This window comes from Pholcus phalangioides, unplaced genomic scaffold, assembly GCF_987345545.1.
Source record: "Pholcus phalangioides strain wild (caught in Gottingen) unplaced genomic scaffold, Ppha-v1.0 ptg000043l_1, whole genome shotgun sequence".
Classification (NCBI taxonomy): Eukaryota; Metazoa; Arthropoda; class Arachnida; order Araneae; family Pholcidae; genus Pholcus; species Pholcus phalangioides.
The window spans coordinates 4,174,011-4,201,781 of NW_028301629.1; the positions used below are offsets into that span (position 1 = coordinate 4,174,011).

General features: G+C 34.0%; 1 protein-coding gene across 1 annotated transcript in view; it reads left to right on the top strand.

Annotated features, from left to right (window-relative positions):
- The window catches only part of LOC149063813 (kinesin-like protein KIF21A), a 68,492-nt gene that overhangs the window by 25,438 nt on the left and 15,283 nt on the right, over window positions 1-27,771 (top strand). The window contains exons 19-31 of the mRNA XM_089255650.1: window positions 600-670; window positions 4,857-4,925; window positions 5,034-5,105; window positions 8,576-8,695; window positions 8,832-8,933; window positions 15,211-15,379; window positions 16,343-16,394; window positions 20,641-20,701; window positions 21,358-21,530; window positions 22,350-22,442; window positions 22,580-22,722; window positions 24,173-24,356; window positions 24,479-24,640. Of these exons, the coding sequence (XP_089111776.1) occupies window positions 600-670; window positions 4,857-4,925; window positions 5,034-5,105; window positions 8,576-8,695; window positions 8,832-8,933; window positions 15,211-15,379; window positions 16,343-16,394; window positions 20,641-20,701; window positions 21,358-21,530; window positions 22,350-22,442; window positions 22,580-22,722; window positions 24,173-24,356; window positions 24,479-24,640 (1,471 nt within the window). The remainder of the gene's footprint in view (window positions 1-599; window positions 671-4,856; window positions 4,926-5,033; window positions 5,106-8,575; window positions 8,696-8,831; window positions 8,934-15,210; window positions 15,380-16,342; window positions 16,395-20,640; window positions 20,702-21,357; window positions 21,531-22,349; window positions 22,443-22,579; window positions 22,723-24,172; window positions 24,357-24,478; window positions 24,641-27,771) is intronic.

Sequence of the window (27,771 nt, forward strand, 5' to 3'; positions counted from 1 at the left end):
GTTGAAAAAAAAAGAAGGATAAAGCAATGATTAGTCTTTCAAAAAATGGTAGCTATGATTTACCAACTGTAATTTTTGCATGTGCAGGATTAATCGTCATTCAGATTTTCTATTCAACATGGTTAAGAGACAGTGTTGCAAAAATCAATGCAGTATATAAAACAGTTTAATTCAAATCTCTAGTGTATCTGAATTATAATAAAACAATTTTACTCAGAATGTGCTGCTTAACTTACTTTTTTTAAAAACATAATTTTAAACTTTTGTAGCACTTATGATAATGCATTTGTTTTCATTTTGAAAAATACAGTTTTGTATGTGTGGAAATCAATTAAAAGACACACATGTGGGAAATATTACTTCATGAACAAAAACAAACTGGCTCAGATTTTTTAGCAAATATATGTAAGGGTTAGGTAAAATTAGGAATTTATTCATTTCCAAAGCTATTCATATTTATGGTTGATTTTGTTTGACCTGACAAACATTTAATTCCTTTTGTTGTCTTTTTTTTTAATCTTTACTGTTCCATCTGCTTTAAATAATTTTAATAGTGTCATAATTATAAATTTATATAAATGCTGAATTTTCTTTCTTAGATTTTAATTCTAGAAACTATCCTTTCTCTCAAAAACTGGCGAAACAGAAATGGCAGGCTGTGGAGAAGAAGGTAATATACATTGTATTTTACAGATTTAAGAGAAGTTTAACAATTCCAAGTTATAGTGTTGTAGGAAGTTTTTCTCTAATAGAGTTGCCAATAAATGGAATAGCTTACCTCCAGGGTTGTGAATTCTAACACAGTTGATACATTTAAAACGAAGTATGATAGACATAGTGGAATAAATCGAGAAGCTATCCTTACTTATAGATAAGACAACCATAATTTTTTTATGGGCAGTGTATTATATATAATTTAATTTTTTTAGGTGATATATGCTTGCATATTGGGTATTTCGGTTATATTTAACATCCATAATCTTTCAGTCGCCTTGGGCAATTCGCCTGTTGTATCATTTTTATGTGTGTTAACCCTTAAAAGTTTCCCACCACTTTTTGGATGATAGCCTAAGGCTGGTCGTTCACTGGAAGCTACTACAAGCAACAACAAGTCATGAAACAAGTCGTGTATATGCACAAGACTACTACTAAACCACACATACCTTGTCCATATTCCTCTGTGGAATCTCTAATAAATTGGTACATGCTAGAATGTGTGTGTACGTGTTATGAACCTGATGTGAAGTTTGTTTCTGTGTAATGTTTGTTGTGTGTGGTGCCGCCATCTACCATCACTTTTTCTAACTATGAGTGGTGTAATGATTGGATAACTGTATTGTTGTAGGCATTTTGCTCTCTGTGGTGTATCCACAGGACTAACACAACTCGTTCTGCGACTTGTTATCACTTGTAGTAATAATTGGTTTTTTTAATGAAATTTAAAAAAATGAAAGAGATATATAATGATATATACGGTATACAGGATGCATAGGTTACAGGATGCATGGCATTTTATTAGTGAACCATTGATTCTAGAGGCATACTTCCAATTAGAAAAAATACCCAAATAATGTGTAGTACTCGTATGTCATTCATGTTGCAAGGGGTTGTGTAGTTACTAAAATAAAAATAAAAATATTTTTTATACAGGTACCCTGTGCTCAAGGTATCTAGTTGTTGCCCTGTCTCTCCTGATGCCAAAAAAACCCATGTTTTTAAGTGTAATATTCACTGAGATATTCTAATTTGATAAACGGGGGAAGGTTCAGAAAAACAGCTTTAAATGCAGTTAAACCATTTTACTGGAATTTTTTGTTGGCATCAGGAGAGACAGGCCAACGACTTTCTAATTGGGTTTTTGAGCCCGGGGTGTTCGCATAAAAAGTTAATTTTTTTTATTTTAATAACTATACAACCCCCTTGCAACATGAATGACATATCTGAGTACTGCACGTTATTTTGATAATTTTCCTAATTGGAAGTATACCTCTATTATCAACGATTTGACCGTAAAACGCCATGTGCGCCCTGTTACCTTTGCACCCTGTATATAGGTGTGAATGTGTGATACTTCGGCTTATGAATTTTTAGCTAACAAAGATTATTTCCATGATTTTTCAACCGTGGCTAACGGATAGAGTTTCGGCTAATGCTTTTTTATTTTTTTGATTGCGTGCATACTCTAATGTAACACAGCCATATTGTAAACTTAAATTTTGTGCCAATCCTCATTAGAATTAATATCTTGATCCCAATTAATCTATGTCCGCTTTGGAATCTTTTCCCCCACGTGTGCCTCCACTTCTTTTTCTAAAATTTTTGAACCATTTCATGTAAAGTTAAAAATTGAGCCAAGAGAAAATGCATAGGAAAGGAGCTCTGAATTGAATGCTTTCAGTGCAGACCTCAGCGTCAAACTGAACAGTTGGGCATTCTAGGAGCTTCTCTTCCATCTGCATGTATTGAGACCAAAGCTGGGTAAAACGTGAAATTTCTTTAACCAGCTTTGGTTGAGACAGAGAAATGAGCTGACTATGTCACATGGGAGAAAACCTAGAAACCTAACTAGGATGTGCACTTGGTATAAAATAAAAAGGTCTTTAGTTTCTCAAGTTCCTGTAAATTCTCCATCCAATTGCAAAGCTGTTCAGCTCAGCTCCCACTTATTTTTTTTTTTACTTTTTTATAGATACTTCTAAAAGTACTTTTACAGTACTTGCTGTTTTGTAAATCCTAAAATTTTCTGCAGGATCTGGAGCTAATTAAACAATTTACCATAGAAACTTATAGGAAATCATGTTTCTGCTTACGAATGTGATTCCAGAACCAATTATCTTTATTACATATGCTGAGATGGACTCAAATGTCTGTGGGGGGGGGGGGGCATGATTATGCCAATACATATATTTATACCCAATTATATGTATACATATATATTGGGTCATTCACACACATTTTTGATGTTGAGAGAGGGCAATGCACCTATGCTTCGTTAGCCAAGTTATCACTATATATGTTTTTTTTGTTTCATTATTTCCCTATTCTCTGACAGATTTGCTTGTGCTGTATCTTCTCTTTTTCAATTGTATTGAATCTATACAGTTTTGATTGTCATCTATCTTTCACAAAAGAAAACTGAAAGAAAAACATTATTTTTCAACTGTGTAGAGGGAGGGGCATATCTCTGACTGGTAGAACCTCAATTATCCATGTGTGTATTAACCGTGCTATAAATATTGCAATTTTATGTTCAGCTCTTCACTATCTGTGTGTTTTTTCCATTGGCTGTGCAGGTTATGTGATGAAAACAATCATTTCCATTTTGATTTAAACAATGGGAAAAGGATTCCGACTGATAAATAAGGTATAGTTCACAGTCCCACTGATAGGTGGCGTTCCACTAAGGTTTTATTGGAGAACAAGACCAGTTTCTCTTTATGATCCACCATTGGTGCCAGAGGAACTAAGGTCCAGTCTTTATGGGGTTGGCGCGAAAGCAGCTCCCCTCAGCCTGGGTTAAGCCTAGGAAGGACTTACAAACCCCTAACTGGATTTCTTCATTCTATTACAGAACTGACTGCCCCCTCATTCTAAGAGTTGAACTCCCATATCAACGTGTTGAAATGGCAACATCCATATGCACTCATAAAAACCGGACATTGTCCTGGAGCAATCGGCACTTGAAGATTTAAAGCAAAGTACAGGAAATAGCGAAAAAAAAAGTATAATCATAAATCATAATGTATTGCTTTTTTTTGCAACTGAAAGATAAAGCACAAGAATCTTGTAATTTCGGATGCAGCCAAGTGCCCACATGGCTCATCGGCTGCTATTCCTTGTTATGCTATGCTATTTCTTGTTTGGGTCATTCTTGTAGTACATTTGATATCTGTGCAGAATGAAGCTGACAGAAAAAAGATAATCAAGTTTTTTGGTTATCCATGATCACCTTCCCCTACATTAGCCCAGATAATCAAGGTTATACTGATTCTGTGCCATCAATAGAACGCTGCATATTAGAAGTGTGCCAATGTTTAAATAAAAGTAATTTTTTATTAGATTTTTTTTCGCTCGGATAATATGAATATATGCAGTGGATAGTTATTTTAAACAGGTAAAATATGTGAATACTTCTTTTTTTCCAATTTTGATATTTTAAATTATTTTTTTCATTCCTGAGACCTGGTGGTTTAACCGCATTTTTTGATTATTCATGTTCACTTTCCCCACTTTTAGCGCAGATAATCAAGGTTCTACTGATTTGCAAAGGGTTAAAAAGTTTTGAACACTTGCTCAATGTTTCTGATTTGCATATTGTGAAGAGGAGGAATGTGTAAAAATCCTTTTTCAAATGCGATGAATCTTGCAGTTAAGGTGTCTCGCTTAATGTGTTTCCATACTCAAGATGTCCTACATTTTTTCCCCCATATCAAAACATTTTGTTTTCTTCTGTTAAGTTTTCCCACTTAAATACATTTTTATTGTATGGTCATGACAATGGTGTTTTAAGTATCATTATATTGATTCATTTTGCATTTATAACAATTACAATATTTTCTTGGGGTTTTTTTTTTCTATTGTACTCTTAAATTAGTGTGTCAGTTTCTTCATTTTAATTTGGAAGACAGATGTTTGCTACTTCTGAACCCCATAGCATGTACAATGCACCAGACTTAAGTCTGCTTTTTTGGCATTGCCTATTTTTAGATAAATTTTAAAAATTAATATCAATCAAAAAACAATGTTTAAGCAGTGCTGCTAAGTTTTGGATCAACAAAACTCTAGGTATTAGTGGTTTTTAAAAGGATTCTTAGTTTTTGAATAACAGTATTTTTCTAATAGACTCTATTTTTCAGATCACCATATTGGTTCTGAATAAGTTGAGTATCTATAACATCGAAAGAGACATGGAGCGATGGTTGCATGTATGTCAATAACCTTTATTGTTTTGCTTAGAAATCAATATTTTTGTTTTGCAGACAAAATATAATCAATCTTCGAATTGCTCTAGAATGTTTTAATGTTTCTTTCAGGAAAGGGAAAGGCTGAGTAGATGTTTTGAAAAGCTTAGAAGAAAAAGGGACCAAGGACTGATGGAATTATGTGTAGGTTTTTTATTTAAATAAGGTTCTAGGTATAAAATCTTTGAAATTCAATCAGTTCTATTCTGATAGAAGGCTGTTTCCCATATATGATGTAATGATAGCTTGTGTGCACAGATTGATATATTGATGAAACTATTCTTTGTTTTACATAGATATTTGATTGAGTATGTAGTATGACTCTCAGAATTTAAGTAATCTTAATGAATTTTTTTTTTGTTATCTATGGAAAAGAAAATGTATACACCAGAGAATATTGATATATATGTAAAATACATAAATGCATCATTTTGGAATTGGAATGGCAAAAATGCAGGGGGGGAAAACCAAACATGCCCCCTTCGTTAATTTCCCAGAGGAACTTATGTGTAAGGGACATGCTGGAAAGAAATTCCCCCACCCTGGCAAATGGCAAATACAGTGAAGTCCTGATAATAATTGGGACTGTAAATATCTTGGATTGCTAAAAGCTTGGTATAAGCAGACTTTTTGTCATAAAATATACCACCCATCAATGATATAATGTGTCCATAAAAAATTATGGTTGTCATGTCGAAGAATGAATCGAGAAGCTCTCCATATTTCTATGCTATCCATTTTTCTATATATATATAAAGATAAGGACAGAAAGAGAAAATATAAGGAACAATGAGAGGAGGTCATTCTCAGGGGGAATCCCTGATATTGTTCCAGACAAGCAAAAATGTTTCTGATGATGGCAAGCCATAGAATGGCTGAAATTACCATCCGTTCCCCTGACATTTTTGCAATAACAAGCTTTAGAAGTACAAAATACATGAGAAAGAAAAGCAAACTTGAGAAAATGCAAAATTGAAAATCACTAGACTTACACGAAAAAAGCATTGGTAATAAAATAAAAAAATAAAAACAATGGACACTACCATACAAGTGTGTGTTCCAAAGTAGTTTATGAAAATAAATTAAAAAGTTACAAAAAAATTCTACCTTAAATTCAATTTCATTGGGGTATCACAAAATTAAAAGCCAAATGGCGTTAGTTAACGAGTCAAAAAACGTGGGTGAAGTTTGAAACCCATATAAGAAGATGGATATCCGTTGCCACTCAAGATATTTAAGAAGTCAGAAAAAAAAACCATTTTTTTCTTGGTATGTTTTTGCTTTTGAATTTTCAATTTCAGTGTTTTTTATATAATGTATCGTACGACTGTATATATACTTACACAAGACAACCATAATTTTTTATGGGCAGTTTGTTATGTATTCTCATATATAATTTTTAATTTTTTCCGCCGTAATAATTGCTCTTATTTTGGATTGCTGTATTTTTTTTAATATTGGACATATTTTTTATCTTCTTTCAGCCACCTCATTGAGCATTTTGCCTGTTGTGTCATTTGTATTTGTGTTCATTAAGTCCTAATTTGGCTCCTATCTCATCAACTGTTTGTCTTAGAGATATGGTTCTAGTTTTATAATAATCAAAATATGTGTCCAAAAATCACTCTGTGTACCTGTTTTGAGAGTGAAAATTCAGTGTGTCATAAAATGGAAAAAAATCTAAAATTTTTATATTGTTCCATTGTGTTCTAACTTTCAATTAGGAAGTTGTCCTGTCTTTCCTGAGGCCCAAAAAAAAAATATTGTGTTACTAAATCTATATTCGCTGAGCTATTTGAATTAAAAACCGGAGGAAAAGGGGGGAAGAACAGCATAAACTAACAGACAATACCCATATCCCTTATACCAGGGGTTCTCAAACTAAGTGCCACGGAACACTGACTCTGAAAAAGGTTTTTCGCGAAGATTCTTTGTTAAAACAGCTCTGAGGATCCAGCGGAGCTCGCAGATAAGCATTGAATAGAGAAAAGGGGTTCCATCATGGATAGAAAAAGTTTGAGAACCCCTGCCTTATATACAGTGAAACTTGTATAAAACAAAATGTCAAGAGACTGAAATTATTTTCCTTTTTAGACAGTTTTCAGTTTTGCAAAGTTACACACACACAAAAATATACGCAGTGATTTATTTTTATCATTTTGGCAAAACTTAAATTTTGAGAGTATCGCCCTAAATAATATAAAGCAATGAGTATTGAACAGAGACATGCATATTATTATTTTGAATTTCTTCATTGTTTTGAATTAATGTACATTTGGAATTTCATATTTAATTTGCAAATTTTTAAAGTTCAATAAAAACGTTCTCCTGAATAACAGTAGAATAAACACTTACTTTTGTCAAAAGTGAAAATTTTCTAATATATTAAATAGAGAGAGAAAATTGGAAAATCTTATACCATTTTAAAAATAGTCACAATCAACAAGCAATAATGTTTGTGAAAGAAAGAGAAAGAGATTCTACATCTCTCTACAACACTTAAATTTTGCTTTTCCTTTACCTCTATCACCAGCAGTTATGTGTTCAAATCCAAGACGTGTTTGCGACAGGTGACCATCCAGACACTGAATGAAACGCTAAAACACTGTAAAAATTGTGAATAATAAGTCTCCTCTATTTCTCCTGAATTAGTTTAAATGGAAATTATCAATATTTTTGTAAAAAAACAAAAGTTTTCTTACAAAGCTACCTCGTTGGGCATTTTTCCTGTTGTAGCATTATATTTGTATAAAAATGAAATGTTAAACATCATAATGAAAATGTTAAACAGGCTTTCACTAAGTTTTGGATAGTAAAAATCTGCTTCCATTCAAACCCAATCCCTTACTTCCACAACTGTTTCAGATATGCATACAAAATAGTAAGCATTCATCATTTTTTCAAGAAGTAAACGAACTAACAAAATGGGAGGGGGGGGATCAGAGTACTACTTAATTTCTTCCCATTCAAAGGCCAAAAACTTGTATTTGGCCAAAAATTCTTTCCATTTCATCAGGTTTTTTATCTGGAAATTGATTGAATATGCCTTCCGTTTCCACGTTAGGCAGTTTTCGTCTTATATACAAGACTATTTCTCTGTTCTATTCAAGACAGGTTTCCGTCTCATACACTGTCAGTCGTAGACAGGTTTCACTGTATATACTGTTCTTTCCCAACTTTTCTACAATTTTTAATTCAAATATCTCGGCAAATACTGCATTTAGAAATGTAGATTTTTTTTGCCTCTGGGTAGTCAGCGCAGCAATTTTCTAATTGGAAGTTAGAGAACAGGAGGACCGTGTAAAAATTTACTTTTTTTTTTTTTTGACATATTATATTTTCACTTTTGAAACTGATAGTGATTTCTGGATACATTTTGATAATTTTTTTAGTTAGAACTATGACTCCCAGATGAATGGTTGATGAGATAAAGGCTGGATCAGGGCACAACACCTATGGATCTTATCTAACAAGGTTGTTCATAAGGGGGGGGGGGGGTGTGCGTGCGTGCACATGCCTAATTTATCAGGGCTCTACTGTAATTCATATGGTGGTTTTCTTTGCTGGTGGTTATTTATATCCATACCTTTAAAATTTGAATGTTCAAAAAACAGGCTGAAAAAGATTTGATGGCATTAGAAGAGGAAATGGAAGGTTTACAAGCTAACATAGAATACATACATGAAAACATTGCTGATTGCCAAACAACTATTATGCAATTGGAAGAAACAAAGGTAAACAGATCTTGGACTTGACAAGAAAAAAATACATATTTAGTAAATTTATTGGTGCCTGCCAATATATATATTTATTTATTTACTCATTTATAACTTGATTGCAATTTGTTAATAATGGGTTGAAATTTTCTAGGATGATATGGATGCTGTTTACATTGCAAATTCATTGAAGCATGTGAATTTGGAAGAAGCAAAATATCTCCTCGATAAATTGTTGAGCATGGCCATTAATCAAGTTTGTTAACTTTAAATGTATTTCTTTGAATTTAAAATTTGTATTACATGAGGTCGGAATATCTTACAAAATGAAAAACTTATTTCTCATAAATTTCCTATACAACTAATATTTTGACGGAACAGTAGTTGTTTTAAATGGAAACTCTACTGCCTTTTATATTGAAGAAGGTTCTTTTCTGTGTAAAATATGTCCAACCCTTCTTGTCTATGGTCCCATAATCAAAAGCTTAGCATAAAAATATAAATAAATGATATATAATATATAGGATAAAAAATATTCATACGAAGTTAAATGCACGATCAGAAAAAAAAAGCATAAAGTAAATGTTATGCTAATGATCTGATCTCTTTGCTGATTATCTTAAGTGAACAAGAATAAAAGACTTCAACAAGATAAAACTGAAGGCTATGAGATCACATGATCATCCAGAGAGAGCTGTCCCAAACCTCAGTTTCGAGTAACAAAATATTTCCAAGTAAAAATTATGCTATAACTTCAAGACTAATGTTCATATCTGCCCAGTAATATTGGATTTGAAGAAAGCAAAGATCAAAGTGTGTATAGCAAAATAAAGCAGAGGGAATTCAGTAAGCAAATAAAGGTGACAGTTTGGACATGATAAATCCTCTCCTTAGGTATAATTCTCGAATGTGATGTCATACAACATTAAAATTAACATCCTACACATTTTTGATTGCACGTATGACAGGTTGACTTAGCTTGTTGAGAAATAGCTACATCTTCAATGATATCTTTAATATTGGCATTTATTGATGCATAGAATTGGTGGTATAATTCAGGGCTCCCACTCGTCCTACTTTTCCTACTTTTTGGTAAAATGTCCTACTTTTGTCCTACTTTCTCAGTTTTGTCCTACTTTCTCGGTTTTGTCCTACTTTTCCTACTTTTTTACCAAATCCTATCGACAAAATTTGTGTAATTAATCTTAATTGAGCAGGAAATCATTGATATATTACCAAATATTACAAATGTTGAAGAATGCAATTAATGATTCTGCCAAAGCAGAAATTTTATAATTTTTAAGGTTATTGGGGGGGGGGGGGGGAGGGTGTATGTGGACCATTTAGTTGATTAATTTTTCATTTGCTTAGTTTGAGGGTTCACCAAGTATAGTAGTCATTAAAAACTTCTGTCTGGATGGAAAAATAATTTTGTATTTTATTACTTGATGGTGTTGGACAGTAACTAACATTCATCATTCAAAATTACGGTGCAAATAGGTGAAACAACAGTTTGCATTTCAAAGAAGTTGAATACATAGGCCTATTCTAGGTTTGATGATTCTGATGCTACCCAATAGCATTCAGTGTCTTCTGTATTTTTAAGGCATGAAGAGGAATAAACAATATTTACAATGCTCAGCAAAGAGCTAGAAATGGAAGTGGTTCATTTGTCAACACTGGCATTGAACAGTAAAATGTGAACAAATCCCTTTAAAAAATTATGGACAACGCAGTAAAACTATCTGGTTCACCTTTGCCTTATTTATATCGGATCTTGTAATCTACACATTTTGCACACTGCGCTTTTGAAAATGGTCTCAAACAGGGTTGTTTGGTTTAAACCACGTTGGTTTAAACCATGGTTTAAACCTTGGTTTTAACCAACTGGTTTTTTTAAAAAAACCACTTTGGTTTTTTTCAAAAAATCAGATAAAAGTGGCCTAAATACCATTTTTTTCCCCTGAAAAATATCATATTTGTTCATTATTAGCCAAAATGCTTCATTTTTACCTCATTTTATATCCTTGGGGTACATTCTGACGGTATATCTTTAAATGATATAAGATTTTATAAGTGGTTTTTTTTCAAAAAGTCTCATAAAAGTGGCCAGAATATATATATATTTTTCATATGAAGTATCTTAGTCATTTAAAGTTATATATAAAAGCCAAAACTTCTCATTCTTACAACATTTTCTAACCTTTGGCTACATTCTGATGCTCTATCATTAGCAAATTCATGAATAAGGATTGCATCACACATCTAAATTTAGTGGTGTATTATCTCACAGCTTTCTTTTTCCCTTCACAAAGAAGCAGCAACAGTAGTGACACGATCATGCTAGGGGCAGGTGGTCCTATAATCCAATAAAGACACCAGCTGTCCTTAAAGGACAAAGACTAGTGTGCTAGTAGTTATGTTACCTCACATACATTTTCATTCCCATAAGAAGTAGCACATCTCCTACTGTATATCTCTGTCTTAATATTCAATAGTTGTTTTTTTTATACTTTCACACACACACTGTTAAGCCCAGTTAATCAAGGTTCTACTGTATTGTAGTAACAGATTTATAAAAAATAATCAGCTATATACAGGGTGATTATAGTTTAAGTTTTGATTCCAAAACTATACAATAAGTACTGATCGGAATGACCTGAAAATTTGCATGGATACTCCTGAAGCAATGGACGTTTCTTTCGCAAAAGAAAAAAGTGAAAAATGTGCAAGTAGATGATGCTGTACTTGACCAGCAGTATAATCTATTTTGTGCAACCACATCATTTCGGCACTTCCACAGCATCAGTGTGTGGATAGAACTTCTATCAAGATGCACATTGCAATACCAGCAAAGCAGCTGCTGAAGACCCATTTTGACAGGATGCACCTTAACCCTTGCAACTTCTGGCTTTGGGGGTACCTCAAAATGTTATAAACTATGGTCAGATTGCAAACTTTGGTGAATTGTAATCTCCAGCACATTCCCTATATGTTAGAAGTTCCGTTTAGAAGTGTGTTTGGTTTAATAAAGCTGAATTGCAAGCACATCCACATTATGATCATGGCATACTCCGATTCTGCTGTTGAACAAGAATTTTTGTGCTTTCTGCTTCATAGCCAGAACATGCGGTGGACAACATACACTCATTGCCATAAAAATTTGCGCACAAGAAATAATTGTGGGATCGAAACGAAAGTTGGCCTGAAGGTACATGTCGGGCAGATATGCAAATGATTAGAAATGCAGCATGATTGCACATTGCGTAATGCCACTAGAGGGCGTTGAACTTCGTTCTCCTTGGAGTATAAAACAGGTAAGCAGAGTTTGCTGGAGTGTATTTAATCGTTTGCAAAGGAAATGCTGAGGTAGACATGCCGTTACGCCGCCGTCGAAGACCATATGAGCAGTTGTCAGAGTTCGATAGGGGAAGAATCATCGGGATGATGGAAGCTGGGTGGTCAGCTCGGCGAGTAGCTCGTCAACTAGGCCGTTCTGATTTTACTGTGAGGCGGTGTTGGGACCAGTGGACAGAAGAGACGTCATTTACACGGCGACCAGGTTCAGGACGCCCTCGACAGACCAGTCATTGAGAAGAACGTCACATCATCCGAAACGCACGCGTAGAGCCAACTGCCTCATTGGCCGCTATCCAGACACAGGCAGCAGCTTCACTACGGGCCCCTGTGTCTTCCCGAACCATTGCAAGGCGCCTGGCTGAAGGACATCTGGCATCGAGGCGCCCATTACGTGTGCTGCCAATGACACCCACCCACCAACGTCTCCGTTTGGAGTGGTGTCGAGCACGATGGGATTGGACTGCAACGGAATGGAACCAGGCCGTCTTCAGAGACAAATCGAGATTCAACTTGAGCAGTGATGACAATCGTGTTCGTGTGTGGAGGCCCCGTGGTGAACGCTTCAATCCTGCCTTCGCTTTACAGCGGCACACCGCTCCCACAGCTGGTGTCATGGTATGGGGTGCCATTGCCTATGATACACGGTCACCCCTAATATTGATCCATGGCACAATGACAGCCCAGCGGTACGTCCATAACATCCTTCAGCCACATGTGTTGCCACTCATGGCAGAGCTCCCAGGACCCATTTTTCAACAAGACAATGCTAGGCCACACACAGCAAGGATGTCACAAGACTGCCTCCGCCACATTACCACCCTTCCCTGACCTGCTCTATCCCCAGATTTGTCACCAATCTAGCATATCTGGGACGGCAAGTTGTACACCCTACGAGGTTGGTCGAACTAGAGGCTCATTTACAGCAACTGTGGAACGAGATGTCTCAGGACATCATACGGAACTTGTATGCCTCAATGCCCGCTCGTATCGCATCGTGCATTCGCGCTAGAGGGGGTCCAACAGAGTACTAAAACTTCTGTTCATCTGTACTTTTTTCTGCAATAAATGATCCTTTTTCTTGGATTTTCTAATCACTTACTTATATCAACGTAGTACTTACATGTGTAAAATTTAGTTTCATTTTGACGACTTCTGGGTGCGCAAATTTTTATGGCAATGAGTGTATTTAACATTTTTTGAGTAAGTTGTAGTTATTTGTTCAATTACTTCATTTTTTTTGTGATGTTTCCGTGAATTATGGACTCGTGCAATGCTATAATTAAGTTATAGTTTTGCCATGACTGGCTATCGTTTCCATTCTGCGAGCAAATTTCCCACATGTTGGATGATGTCATTAATTTTACATTTTTAAGTATTTTTTCCCCTTTATCAAACAAAATTGAATTTTTTCAGGAATATTCATGTCAATTTTCAAGTTATTCTGACAATCGCTCTTTTTTTACAGTGTTTTGAAATCAGAACCTTAGTTATAATCACCCTGTATATCGTAAATCACTGCTAATTAATCTGCATTATTTATGCTTCATTAAATACATTATATTCACCTAATTTTTATTACTTTTGCAAAATAGCTTCCTAATTAAGTATACTGAAAGTAAATGGAGAAAAACCTTTATATATTATATGATTAATAATAACATTAAAAGAATTTTCAAACACACAGTAATCCATTGAGTTAAGCAAAAAATAATTAAATGGCAAAAGTTGGTTTTTGTTAAAATTTAATAAATATTTATTGATTAATTAGCATGGGAATAGTGTTAATTACATTAATAAACATTTTATTTTAGTTAATTATTGGAAGTGGGAATGATTTTTCAGAAATTTCGTTGTTTTTAATGTTAATACTATTTAAAACAAAAAAACCGGTTTAAACCAAAAAAACCTGGTTTAAACCAAAAAAACCCGGTTTTTTGGTTTTTTTCAAAAAAACCGGTTTTTTTACCAACCCTGGTCTCAAAGGAGCGTCATTCTTAAAAAACGCACGTCTTCAAAATTTGCTGTGCGTTGTCGAAGAGAGTTGACAAGCTCTGCACTTTGGAAGACTCCAAAAAAGAATGTAATATAATTTATATGAGGAGAGACAGCAAAGAATTATCTGTGGTTGTTAGTACACTGTTTTGGCCAAAAATTGGTTTTGTAACCAAGTCATTTATCATTTTGCTTTGGCTTGAGTCAATCTTATAGGAAACTGAAATGGTGCTATGAAAAAAAAAGTTAATTGAAAATTAAATTTTTTTTAAATTTTTTTTCAAAAAAAAACTTTTTTAGGGATTTTTTTCCATTACGCTATGATTATGTTGTCTAAGGGGGTTACCCTCCCCCATCCTACTTTTTAGTCCTGCGTTTTCCTACTTTTTCTCATTTTTTGAGTGGGAGCCCTGTATAATTTGATTTGTCTTGTTAAAAGTCATGCTAAAATTTTGAACCTAGTAAATATGCTAAAAAGATGAAAATAAATAATTGATTTGATGATACTAAAATAAGGTAGTAAATAAAATCTAAAGACAATGTGAAAATGTGTTCTCGTTTATCATGGAATAAATCGAAAGGATAACATATACTAATCTTTTTACAATGGTTTGTCACTTATTAAATGCTTCCACCTCCAGGAAATACAGATTGTTTTGTGTAAAACTTGAAAATATTGTGATGTTATTTGCAGTTTCACTTCTAAAGTGAGAGACTCTGATTGGATCTCTGAGAGATCACTGATTTCAGCGGTTTATCATTTTTCTTTCATTTCATTCAAAAAACAGGGCATGTATTTCTAAGGTTATATGCAACTTACACATCATATGCCCCATCAGTCATTGATATATAATTTGTAGAATAATATTCTTTGATATAAACATTTCTAAGGTATGTTCAAGCCTTTATATAGTTACACAAAAGTGAACTGTAATATGCTGGTGACAATACCATAGTTGCTTGCCATTAAGATGAAGTTACTGTGCATGTGTGGCATTATCAAATTTTCCCATTTTGTTTTGGAATCAAACCAGCTTTACTTTTGAAACATCCAGCATATTTTAAATGCTGTTTGTGCTTGCACAAATGTGATGTTATTACTTTTAACCATATCAACTGTTCTTTTTTTTTTTTAATGCTTCATTTATAAGTTTTCATAGAGTATTATTTTCAAATTATAGAGCATACAGGCAGCTCAACGAGACATTCAACTTAAAGCATTGGAGTCATCTTTGAGGCAAGTGACAGAAAACAATAGGATTCAGGAGCAGCTTCTACTGCATGTTGTCCATCAGACCAGTGAGAATATACTTGGAATGATAGAATCTAATATGTCTATTCAAGAAGATGGTAAATTTAATTAGTAAATACAAAATTTAAACTAACAATTTATTTAAATTTGTTCCTCTTACCCAAACCAAAATATATATATGCTTTCTAAACTGGTTGGCAAAATAAACAATGTCACAGTTTACGTAAATGCAGTTCAATATCAAAATGTGTAGAACTTACACGTGCTATATAGGCCAAACTGAGCAAGAGAAATGTATATAAAGCAAATGCAGTAGCAACATTAGCATGTGTTTATACAAATAAATGCAAGATCTGAAAGCAGGATAATTTTTTAGTTTATGTACATGAGTGAATGAAAATATTTTGAGATATAAACAATGTTATCTCAAAATATTTTTGAGGTGTTAGAATGACATTAAAATATTACTTGTGTTCGAAAATAGAGAGAACCATAAAATATTTCCCCTTCATAATTTAATGACACTAGACAAAATTATCTTCGCATTTGTAAAATAATATTTTGTCCCACTTTTTTTTAACGTTCTACTGCCCTAATTAAGATTTTGATTTATTTTCTTAATTTTTTCCTTTCATTTCCCTTTTTGATCCTCTAGTTTAGAAATATGAACCGAAAAACTCATGAAACAAAATTTTCCTACATGTTTTCAGGACTGGTCCATGCCGTAGAAGCAACATTAAAACTAAAAACAAAAGCAAAAAAAATTTTTTTTTTCCTTTCAAGTTGGGGGATTAAAAAAAAATAAATTTGAGATAAAATGACAAATGCTGAAATGAATGAAATTTTTTTTTTTTTGTAAATAAAGTTTGGAATCTTGCAACTGCAGGGAAAAAATCAAGTGCTTTCGTATATGAAAAATATTTTTTCACTGTTCTTAAAACAGATATTCCCAATCGGGAACATTGGCCATTAGGTTAATTTTAAAACTTTGTCGCAATTATTAAAAATTTTATTTGTATTTTTTTAAGTTACGTCCTTAAAAGTTTTTCCTTTTCTTATAGAAACTTTCAACTCGGATGATGATAGTTCTGCCCCTCTATCACCCATAGATAGGTAAGAGCATGTCTATAGTTTGTATTTTTAGAAAACCAAATTTATGATTACATCAAATAATCTACAGAGTGGACATATAGGTGGTTCAATGAAAAAAAATAACACAATTTTTGTGAAGCTAGCTTCAAGAGATTGGGATGTATTTTTGTGTAGGTTTCAAAGTCATTTTGCATTTCATTAAATGTTCTGTTTCATTGAAGAGAATAACGTTTATCAATGGATTATCACCATATAGAAAAATGGACCCAAAAAATATGGATATGTAGTAATAATATGCATATAAATAATGAGTGTGTTGTGTATGAAGTTTTATCCATAACATATTTTTAACTATTTATTTCAGTATTTTCTTCACTCAACAAATTATTGATTTTAGATCAAAATCAGGTATTGTCAGTACTGTCTCGTGGGAGCACTTTAACTCTCGAAGAGTGCTTTTGCTTTCCACTTGTGCTACATGCTCTAAACCAGTGTGTGTGTGGTTCCCAACCTTTTTCCCTTCCCGCACCCCCTTGGATAATACATTTTTTATCTGTTAGAAAATTCAGTTTTTTTTCCTGTAATTGATTGCATTAATTATCTAATAATTAATTTCTATGATTTCTTTTACTTATTATTTAATGTCTTTTCGGCTATGGCAAATATTTAATTTCTATTTTTTTTTTTTAAATTAATTCAAAAACGAAACTAAAAAAAATTTTTGAGGTTTGGGAAAAAGGATTCATTGAATAGTTCTTCACTTAAATTGATTCCAGCGTTTTTTTTGACACTTGGCTGAATTTTTTGACATTTTTGCTGAGTTATGTGTGTTCACAGCAGTATCAAATCTAAGCACATTATGCTAATAACAGGAAGTACCAATGTAAACAAACTGCAAAATAGTTTAAGTAAATAATATTCTTTCTCAACCAAAATAGAAAACAAATATGATCACTAATCGAAAAAGACACATTTCTATTAGCAGAAGATGAGGTGTCAAAATATTGGTATGGTTCATATTTTTTTAGGAATTGAAAAATTCTATTTTTATCATTTTAATTTTTCCTGCATAATCAGTCACCATTTTGTAATTTTTTTCCATCTCACCCCCCAAAAAATGCTCTCCCACACCCCTGGTCTGGACCCACTGCTCTAAACACTTTACTTGTACAAAATTAATGAAATCAACTTTTTGAGTAAAAATCTAAGAGGTCACATGATCATTCACAATCATCATATAATTATTTGGATACAGGAAACCAAACCTTAAAAGTAAGATTAGAAGAGTAAAATGACATGTTCCTGAGAATATTTACATTGTTATTTTAATTATTTTCAATATACAGTAACACTTTGATTAACCTTCAGTTTCTTGTATCTATCCGTCATCGTCTAAAAAAATACGGAAAAAACAGCTCCAGGTTTTAAGGTTAAAAAAATCGAATCGCTGCCATGGTCTGTGCAAATGCCACCGGCAGTCATAGATAATAACCCCTGCTTGTAATTGGTAAATCCAAAAAACCATGTGCTTTCAAAAATTTAAATATAAACGCACTTTCTGTGAACTATTATGTCTAAAAAAGTGCTTGGATGGACCAAAAAATGTTTGCAGTATCTTTCATTCTCGACCATTTTCAAGTTAGAGCTCCTAATATGACCAAAAAGCAGTTGCTGCAGGAAGAACTGCTGTTAGTGAAAAATGCTCTGATACACCCTTCTTGCAAAATCAAAAGTGATGGTAAAATAACATGCCTCTTTTACCCAATGAATACAACTCCACTTATCCAGCCTACAGACCAGGGCATGAGTAAAAATATGAAGCAACATTACAGAAAGCCGTTATCGAAGGCCTGCTTTCATCTGATGATGCCATGACTGTCAAAGAATTTTGGAAGAGATATAACATAAGGGACGCTATTTTCAATATCACCGCTGCCTGGGCTGACCTTATATTGAAGTTTACATTGATCGTTTTGTAGAGTTAAATACAATATGTATGTATTATTCACTTTTAAAAGATTTTATTTTAACTTTTATCTCAAGTTGCAGTCAAATAACGTTACTGTACATAAATCATGTTACTGTATTAAGAGATTTCTGTTATCCCTGTTTGGTGAGGGTGGTGACGGTTAATCAAAGTTTTATTGTATGTGTTGAGGTAAATATGATACATTTGGTGATAATGAAAAATCATGACCATTTCAGTTGGTTATTATGCGTAATCACCAATTTATCACTTTTACCATAACATATAGATCATGTAAGGCAATATGATAATTATATTATTTTTTAGTCATAAGTATTTATTTGTCTAATATTAAAATTTTATTCAAGTTACGAAACTATATTAACACATTTCTTGTTTTTTCTTCTATTTTTCTCGTAACTTGCTGGATGCCTGGCTTTCTGGAATCATATTTCTTCCTGATATACCTCCCATTTGCATGCACATTATTATAGTTTTTTCATATTTTTCATAGTTTTCTTAGTAGTTTATTTATTTCTAATTTATTGGAATAATCATGGATGATGCTGCCATACTTTTTGTGTTTGGAATTAGCACAAACTCTTAACTTCATCGTTTGAGATAGGTCTAAGTCAAGCTTGCTGTAAGTGGCAAAAAAATAACATAAACAGCATTATGTGCAAGCTATTTCAATGCTTGATTCAGGTGCTGTAGTTGACATGAGGTTTAAGTGTTAACCCCCTAAAAGTACTCTACTAGTATCTGCATGTTCTGATTATATGATTTCTGTAGGTATGGTTTGTCATCGAGTCTTTTTCTTTGAATAAAAAAAGTGAATTAATTGAATTGATTAACTTTTTAACTTTGTTGTTAAAAGTAATTAGTCAAATGTTGGGGAAACTTAGTAAAAAAAATAACTTTTTCTGAGGCACTAATTTTTTTTCATTAGCCATTAAAATTCCAGGTTAAATACAGCTTTTTTGCACCCTTATACATCAACTGAAATTATTTTTATTTTTAGAGAGATTGCTAACTTTTTACGACTAGCCTTTATTTCATTCAAGTGCATATTCTCTGTGTATATCAAATTTTTCTTTTTTGTTAAAGCTTTGAATTTCTAAACAGTTTTTCAATCTTATTTTTGTAGTTCACAACAGGAAAACTTATTATTTAATAAGTATTAAGTATATAAGTTAATTATTTTAATACTGGGTTAATTTTTTTGCAAAGATTTTAGTCTGACAAAAATGTATTCAAGGTCTCTCCACAGAGTACAGGAAGATTTTGATCCTCTCATAAAAATTCCTGAAAATTCAGGCATCCACCGATTTCACGTTCAGTATGGAAAGCAGAAGGCAGCATTTCTCAAGTGTGAAACACGTGTGTTCTCAATGTGTGTGTGTGGGAACAGGATTTGTGCGGGGGAATTCATCCCCGCCCTCCTGCCTATGCCAATAATACAATTTGAATTAGTGAATAGGGAGGGGCAGTTCATACCATTGTCGCCCTTTCGTATCTGCTTATGACTGCCAAACATTAAGTTCCATTACAGTGTTCCCAGGAGAATGTTTCCATGGTGCATGTACTGTTTAATAGATGTATAGAAATAAACCAAATTAACTCTTCTCTAATGAGTCTTTAAGGAAATATATGCAACATATTGATGAGCATGATTTTGAAATTTTAGCATAACCTCTTCACCCCCGAACCAAAACTGGCTATTAAAAATATTTTTTTGATTGATTTGTGTTTATTGTATATCAAAATGCCCCTTAAAAAAGAAAATTTCATCTTTAGTTTATTTCAGTTGATATCTTTTATTAGGACCATTAGAATTAGGTATACACGAGTACCTTAGGTAATAACTTGAAAAAGAATCATAAAAAAAGTTGATTTAAAACCATTAAACCTTAGGTTGCACAATGTGGACCTTTGGAATGAAGAGGTTATACATTCAGTTTTTCTTTAAAAAATAATTATCTCAGTGATAGTTTGAAGTTTTCAAGGCCAAGCCTTACTTTACTAAAGTGGAATACTATAAAATATAATTGCAGAGAGAAATGAAAATATTTGAGATATTGTTCATTTTAGACCTTATAATATGAACTTGAATCAGTGCAAATAGATGGAAACATCTTTCCCAAATAAAAGTTCTATGGATGTAGATGAGTTCATTTTGTTATTGGTTTTGAAAGGCTATGATGACAAACCAATTATTTTCTTGTTATTTTTATTTATGCATGTTTTTTTTAATTTATCCCATATCATTACCCACCTCCATTTTTTTTGCTGCTTGATTAGCCCTTTTGATGTTGAAAGAAGATTGACTTATGTCATTGAAGCACCACGTAAGAAAAAAAAAGTAAGTTGCATTCTGTAGAGTTAAGCATATTTATTTAGGATATTTATATCCATGTGAAGTCTTAAAATTTAACTTTTCGAAATATACAACAGCGGCTAATTTGAAAAGATAGACTTCAAGACTTAATATAGTAAAATTTCATAAATAATTATGTTTTTTTCAATATACTCATGCATGAACCATTTTTTATGGGTTTTACACACAAGAAGTTTTATTATCATACGTTTTTGAATATTATCATAACACAGGTATAATTTTTTCGTCCGGATTGTTTTTTACTTCTATCTCTATAAATCAAAGACCAAGTGAATTTTTTTTTATAATCAGATTCTCAAACTTTCAAGGTTCTAGATAATTTGAGGGATGTTTTTGGAGTTTAAATAATGATTGAGAGCAATGTATTTTATTCTAGAGTAGGGGGTACACAACCTCTGGCCTGTGGGAATATAGCGTATGAGAAGACCTCTTCCATTCTATGTGGAAGGTATTTCTAAACAAAATATACTACTACACACAGCACAATAAGCACCCAATCTCAAATGTATGACCGTAGACTGAAACAGTTTATGCACCCGCCCTTCTTACCCCAGAGAATGTTTTGATTAAACAATACCTAAAAGCTTATCATTTCAAATCAAATAATTTTTTTCTCAAAGGCAAGAGAAATGGCAGCTACAGCAGAGGAATTGTTATTTTCTGGAAAGGTGGAATGTGGCGATAATGGTGGTGATAACCAATTCACAAACATGCAAGACCCATTGCTGGATTTTCCTAAAAAGCCTAGCGAAGCTGTGATTCGTGGGAAAGCCAGTGGAGTTGGTGATTCTTTGTGAGTAATGAATTTTGTTTAAAAATTGAAGGGACTTGCAGCAAGATTGGGGTTAGCTCCATTTTTTGGCATTTATCAGTCAAGTTCACTTTCTTGTTAAGATAAATTTTTTCCTCCATGTGGTGCTAGATGAAGTTAACTTTAGCAGTTCCTGTGTTGCTCAATAGATAGAGCTAACACCATCGTAGCATTGGGTCAAAAAAAAGGGGGGGGGACAGCTGGTCCCTTCTTGACCAAATGGAGCTAACCTCTGATTGCTGTAAGTCCATCATTTATAGTAATGCTTCCTACCTAGTTTTTGAATAATCATTCAAAATAATATATTACTGTTAAAAACATCTAGAATTACTTATTTTTTCTTTTCTAGCATTTTCTTTTACTGTAAGTATAGACAGTGGGAGAGTCTTGTAAGGATAAAGACACCTCCAATAGTTTTATCAAATAGAATTGAGTCATTATTCTGACATGTCTGCAGTATTCGTCATTGATATAGGCCTAGCTTTTGTGAAAATAATTTTTCTAGGTCAGAGGAAAATAAATAATATACACTGCCTGGATGAAAAACATAGCATGCTCTAATACATTAATTTTATGAGCTCATACAATATCTCAACATTTATTTTTAGCCAAATACGTCCATAATAAATGTCATAGGCTCTCAATTGGCTTTAGGAATAAGAGGGGACTTAGTGGACGATAATCCTAGTATTCTAATGCCTGTTCTCTGTCAGCACTATAAACAGAAAGTCTCTTTCCTGCAATAAACTTATTGCTTCAAATTTATTTGGCACCAACATGATGCTTCATTGTATTTTCCAGGGTTTCAACATATGATTTAAATTCTAGATTCTGTCGAAGTGGTAGTAGTAATGATAACTTCATCCAATCATATCGAGATTACCGAATTTCTGAGTGAGTGTTTGTTGCTTATTTGTTTCTGATTTTTATGAATATTGTGTATAATATGTGTATCATTTATGAATGCCAAGAAATTGCTTCTATCTTGTGGGTGTGGAGACTTCTAAAATTTTAATGTTATTTCGACACAGAGGAGAAATGATTCCATTTCCATTGAAGTCAAATCGTATGCAGACAAGCATGTATCTGATGTGCACTCATGTAGCTGAAGGCCATGCTCATGGTGTTACCAGTCTAGCTTGTAATGAAGATGTGTTGTTTAGCGGCTCTAAAGGTAAGTAAAAGCCTACCATTATCAACTTACTCATAATAATTGTGATTAACGTGTTTAGAAAACTTTTAGATTTTCTTTTAACTTCAGAGTTTTGAGTGTCTTTGCTGATGGCATGTTATGTGATCGCATTTTGCAGAAGAAGCATAATTTTCAGGAAACTGTGGTTTTTTTTCATTATAATGCACATAGTTGATAGACAGTAAAACCTCTCTCATCTAATGTAATTGAGATGAGCCTGTGTTTGTAAATCGAAATTTCCAGATAATAGAATATTTGAGTGCTCGGGTGGCACGGTGGTAAGATGCTCATCTACCACCGTGAAGATTGCTGTCACAGTCCCAGGTTCAAGCCCCAGGGGGGAATATAGATATTTTCCCTAATGAGCTTTTTTTAGGCAGCCCTTTCATTTCCAACCCATTTCATTAATGGCAGTAAATTTCAACATAGCAATATGGCCAGAGTTGGTGTTTGGTGAAGTAGATAATTAAATATGCAATCATTAAATGTCTACCGAAGAAAAACTCTTTGTAGTATTCAAATGTCACGAAGAGCTTCTGGGTCGTATTCATTTAAATTAGAATTGAAGGAATTACAATATCAATAAGAAATTAAATTTTCAGTGAAATTTATGAAATAAATTTTGTTTTATACACTTTTCCTCTAAAGTTTCCAGAATTCGGTTATGAACTTTATCTCCTTGAATGCTTCATGAGGAAAGTTCCAAGTTTGTTTCTGTTGCGTGTCATGTAAACAGCTGCAGGAAAAGAAAATTTTACTAGGTTGTGAACATGAATAGTCATTAGTATATATTGAGAATCAACTCATTCCATCAAAATCTTTATGGATAGAAGTATTTTCTTAAACTTTTATGGCCGATGCAAGATGAAGAACATAGAACTTCAATGTTTATGCTCCATAGAAGGAGCATACAACAAAATTCAGTTTCAAACATTTCACCTGCTGCCATAAGCAGGTACAGACTCCTTAAAAGGGAGGGGCGGTGCATAGTAAATGGGGAGGGGAATTTCCATTCCCCCCAACCTATGTCAATATTAAAAAAGTTTCACTGAACCAGGGTATTGCCTCCCAGTATCTGCCTATGCCTGCTGCTGCAGCAGGAACTTTATAAGTTTGATTGCATTGAACTGCTAGTGTCATACATACTTTGGGTTCAAGCAGGTTCAATAAAATAGTATTGTCTAATTCTCTCAAGGACTGATTGCCTGAAGGGGTAATTTATTTTCTGACTTATGAGACCATGGAAGTGAATCCCACATTGACTTTACTACTACAATGGATCATGGAGCTGTGACATGGCCCTGATTACGTTCATTAATTCATGTGTCTTTTAATGTGTTTCAGACTTCTGCAGGAAGCTGTTCTTGTGAAAATCTAAGAGTTATGTGTAATCCATTGATGATCAATAGTTTTTTTATTCCTTTTAATGAAGACTGCACTGTAAAGATCTGGGACATCACTTCAGGCAAGGAAGTTGAACAGTTGACCGGCCATCCAAGTTCTGTCGTTAAAGTTAGCTATTGTGGATATTCAAGACTTGCATTTTCTAGTTCATTGTCTTATGTGAAAGTGTGGGATATGAGGCAGAAACCATCAGCATGTATTCAGACGCTATGGTAATTATAAAATCACATAATTCCAAACAATTTGTTGATACGTATGGTGCAGTTAATTATCTTGTGTTTTTGATTCTATGTTTATGATATTGCAAATCAAAAAATACTTACAACTATTTCAGTTCATCTGGTGTCTGTAAAAAAGGATCATTGGCAGCATCTGAAACTCAATCATGTAACATTCCTCCTGGTGAAAATAAGATCAATGATATAGCTTTGAATCATTACGGAACAATGTTGTTCAGTGCTTCTACCGCTACCGTGAGAATGTGGGACCTCAGAATGTAAGTAGAGTTTATTTATTATTTTTTATCTACGTAGCAAAGTTTATATATTGTCTGTTTTTCTTTTCTTTGGCCTTAATGTGACAATGTGAGGCTGTGAACATGAACCACATGGGCTTTGTGAAAGTTATCATAATAGAAATTTGATAGATTAGACTCTATAACCCTCAGACTACAATATTTGGGCCACCTGATCTCTGCTGATTCTAGAGTTTTTACAACAAGCATAATTTTTTGTAAAGCAGTCTAGTTATTATAACTTAGTCAATTGCACCCTCAACTTTGTAAAATGTGCATTTGAGTTATTTCTTACCGTGTTATAGTTTGACTCATTCAACAGTGTTGCACATTCTTTTTTGCTCCTCTGGTATTGAAATGAACCATGCACAACTTATCAATGTGATATATATCACAATATTGCATTCTTTTACTGTAGTGATTTATTTTTATCTGGCCTGACATGTTCGCAGCACACTTTGCTCATATAGGGCCAGTTTCTGCATGGGTAAGTGAGACATTTGCCTACACTTCCACAATTTCAGGGTCCCAGAATTTTAACAAATATATTCACTGACTAACTGAACATCTCTGATCTTAGTTGCAGAGAATGCCTGATTCCTGCTTTGCCCAGGCTCCCCTGATGTGTTGCTCATACACAAACAAATATTAGATTCACCTCAGTACAGTGATGCCTCAGCTTATGAATTTTTCTGTTAACAAATTCTGATTCAACTAGCAAACATTTTAGTTGATATGGATGCATACACTAACATAGAACAACTACTACTAAACCAGACATGCACCTCGTCCATATTCCTATGCGGAACTTAAATAAATCAACTGCATCACTGTTTAAATTTTCATGGTGAACAAAAGGAATCCAATGAATAAGTTTCTTTCAAACCAAGCACAACTCAGGTCTATCGCCATGGACAATTTACTACCTAGTGAGTTATGCTGGAAATGTAACTGTGTGCGTACCTGTTTATCTGAGTGCTTATGTAGTGTTGTGTTTGATTTTTCAGTGCCGCCATCTATATTTCAGAAGTGAAGTGAGTGATGTGTTATGATTGAATTACATTTGTACTGTTTGTGGCGAGACTTTTTTAAAAGGGAGATCGGCTCGCATTCGCGCCTTGAAGTTGGGAACCAGAAAAAACCAACTTCAGCCGACCACCACTATGACGACGGTGGGGTTCGAACCCGAATCCTGGCGATGCGAGTCCGTCACTATGACCACTCCACCACCATAGCGATGAATATTTGTACTGTGTGTGTAGGTCTGTTGCTCTCTGTGGCGAGGCTTTTTAACGGGGAGATTGGCTTGTATTTGCAGCTCGTAGTTGGGAACCACCAAAAACCAACTTCAGCCGATCACAATGGTGGGGCTCGAACCCAGATCCCTGTGATGCGAGTCTGTCACTATGATCATTTGACCACCATAGCAGCTCCAATGAATAACTATCACTTGAGCCAGATTAATTCATTTCCACCTCAGAATTGCTTCCCAGATACACCTCTATTTCTCTAAGATTTTGAGCCATTTCATGTGAGAATGAGCTGATGATGATTAAGTTTTGATAGAAAACGTATTTAATGCAAAGAAAATAAACCCTCCGACTTGAATGGTTTCAGTGCATACATTGACTCTTAATACCGAACTGAACATTCTAGGAACTTATCTTTTCCATCTGTATGTACATGAGAGAGAAATGAGCTGACTTAACCACATAAGCACACCATCTCACACACTCTTTCTTGGCTCACAAACCCGGCGATGGCATAAACAGACCTGCCAACTCTCCAGATTTAGGCTAGAGACTCCGGATTTTTCACCCTTCCTCCTGCTGTCTGGATTTGGGCCATAAAAAAGTCTTGTTGACCACATTTAAGCAACTGGCAAAGACGTAACTTTATTTACTTAGAGTTCATCCGCAATCATTTATCAGGGAAGATGACTGGTTGCTGAAATTACTGTATAATCATTATTGTATTCCATTAACAGCCATGTGGTAAACACAATAAGTTTTTTTCATCAGCAGCTTTGTATTTTGAAGTTTTTTAATTGTTTCCTTTCATCAGTGCTGTAGTGGCGGGTTGGTAAGATACAGAGTTAGAGATAGGAAGAGTTCAGGGTACATGGGTTCAAATCCACCCACCTCCAATTAATTACACTGTTTTGCCGCTGTGGTGGTGGAGTGGTTATAGTGCCGGACTCGTGATGCGAGGATCCGGGTTCGAACCCCACAGTGGTGGTCGGCTGAAGTTGGTTTTCTGTGGTTCCCAACTTCAAGGCGCAAATGCGAGCCGATCTCCCCGTTAAAAAGTCTCGCCACAGAGAGCAACAGTCCTACAACGGTAAATCATTCAATCATAACACTTCACTCATAGTTAGTAAAACTGGGGGCAGATGACAGCACTACACATAACAAGCATTACACAGAAACAAACTTTACGTCAGGTTGCACTACACGTACACGCACATTCCCGCACGTACCGATTCGTTGGGGGGTTCCGTGGGGGGGGGGGGGTTCATGTGTGGTGTAGTAGGTAGGGGCTCGGGGATCAGCCACCTCGTTGGGCAATTTGCTTGTTGTGGCGTTGTATTTGTATTTGTATTTGTATTAAATACGTCGTCAGAAAGAAAATATAAAACTGCTTTTACGAGTTCATGTGTCCAAGATTATCAATCACTGATAGACTGATAGCATCCATGAAAGGCAACACTCATGTTTTATTAACAGTATGTAGATGTAATTTCTCTATTCTACATGGAAAGACTGACATTGAATTATATTCTGCTCAGGGGCAATGCAGAACTTGCCTGGGGAGGTGTTGGAGATTTTTCTTAATTGGTTTTTTAAAAAAATTTCAATTTTTTTTTTTTGTGAATTTGTTTTCGATCGGGTCTATGAGCAGTACCGGGGGAAGGGGGGTACTCCCTCTTGGGCGAATATCCGGATTTCAAAAGTGTGTTGGCACATCTGTATACATAGTATAAAAAAAAAGATGTTGAGAGAGTTTTTCATCTTTCTTTTTTAAATTCTTTATCAATTGTGAAATTGTTCGTCTTAACCTTCAATCAATATTTATTTTTTTTACAGTTCTTCTTAGTGTTTTATGAAAGTTAC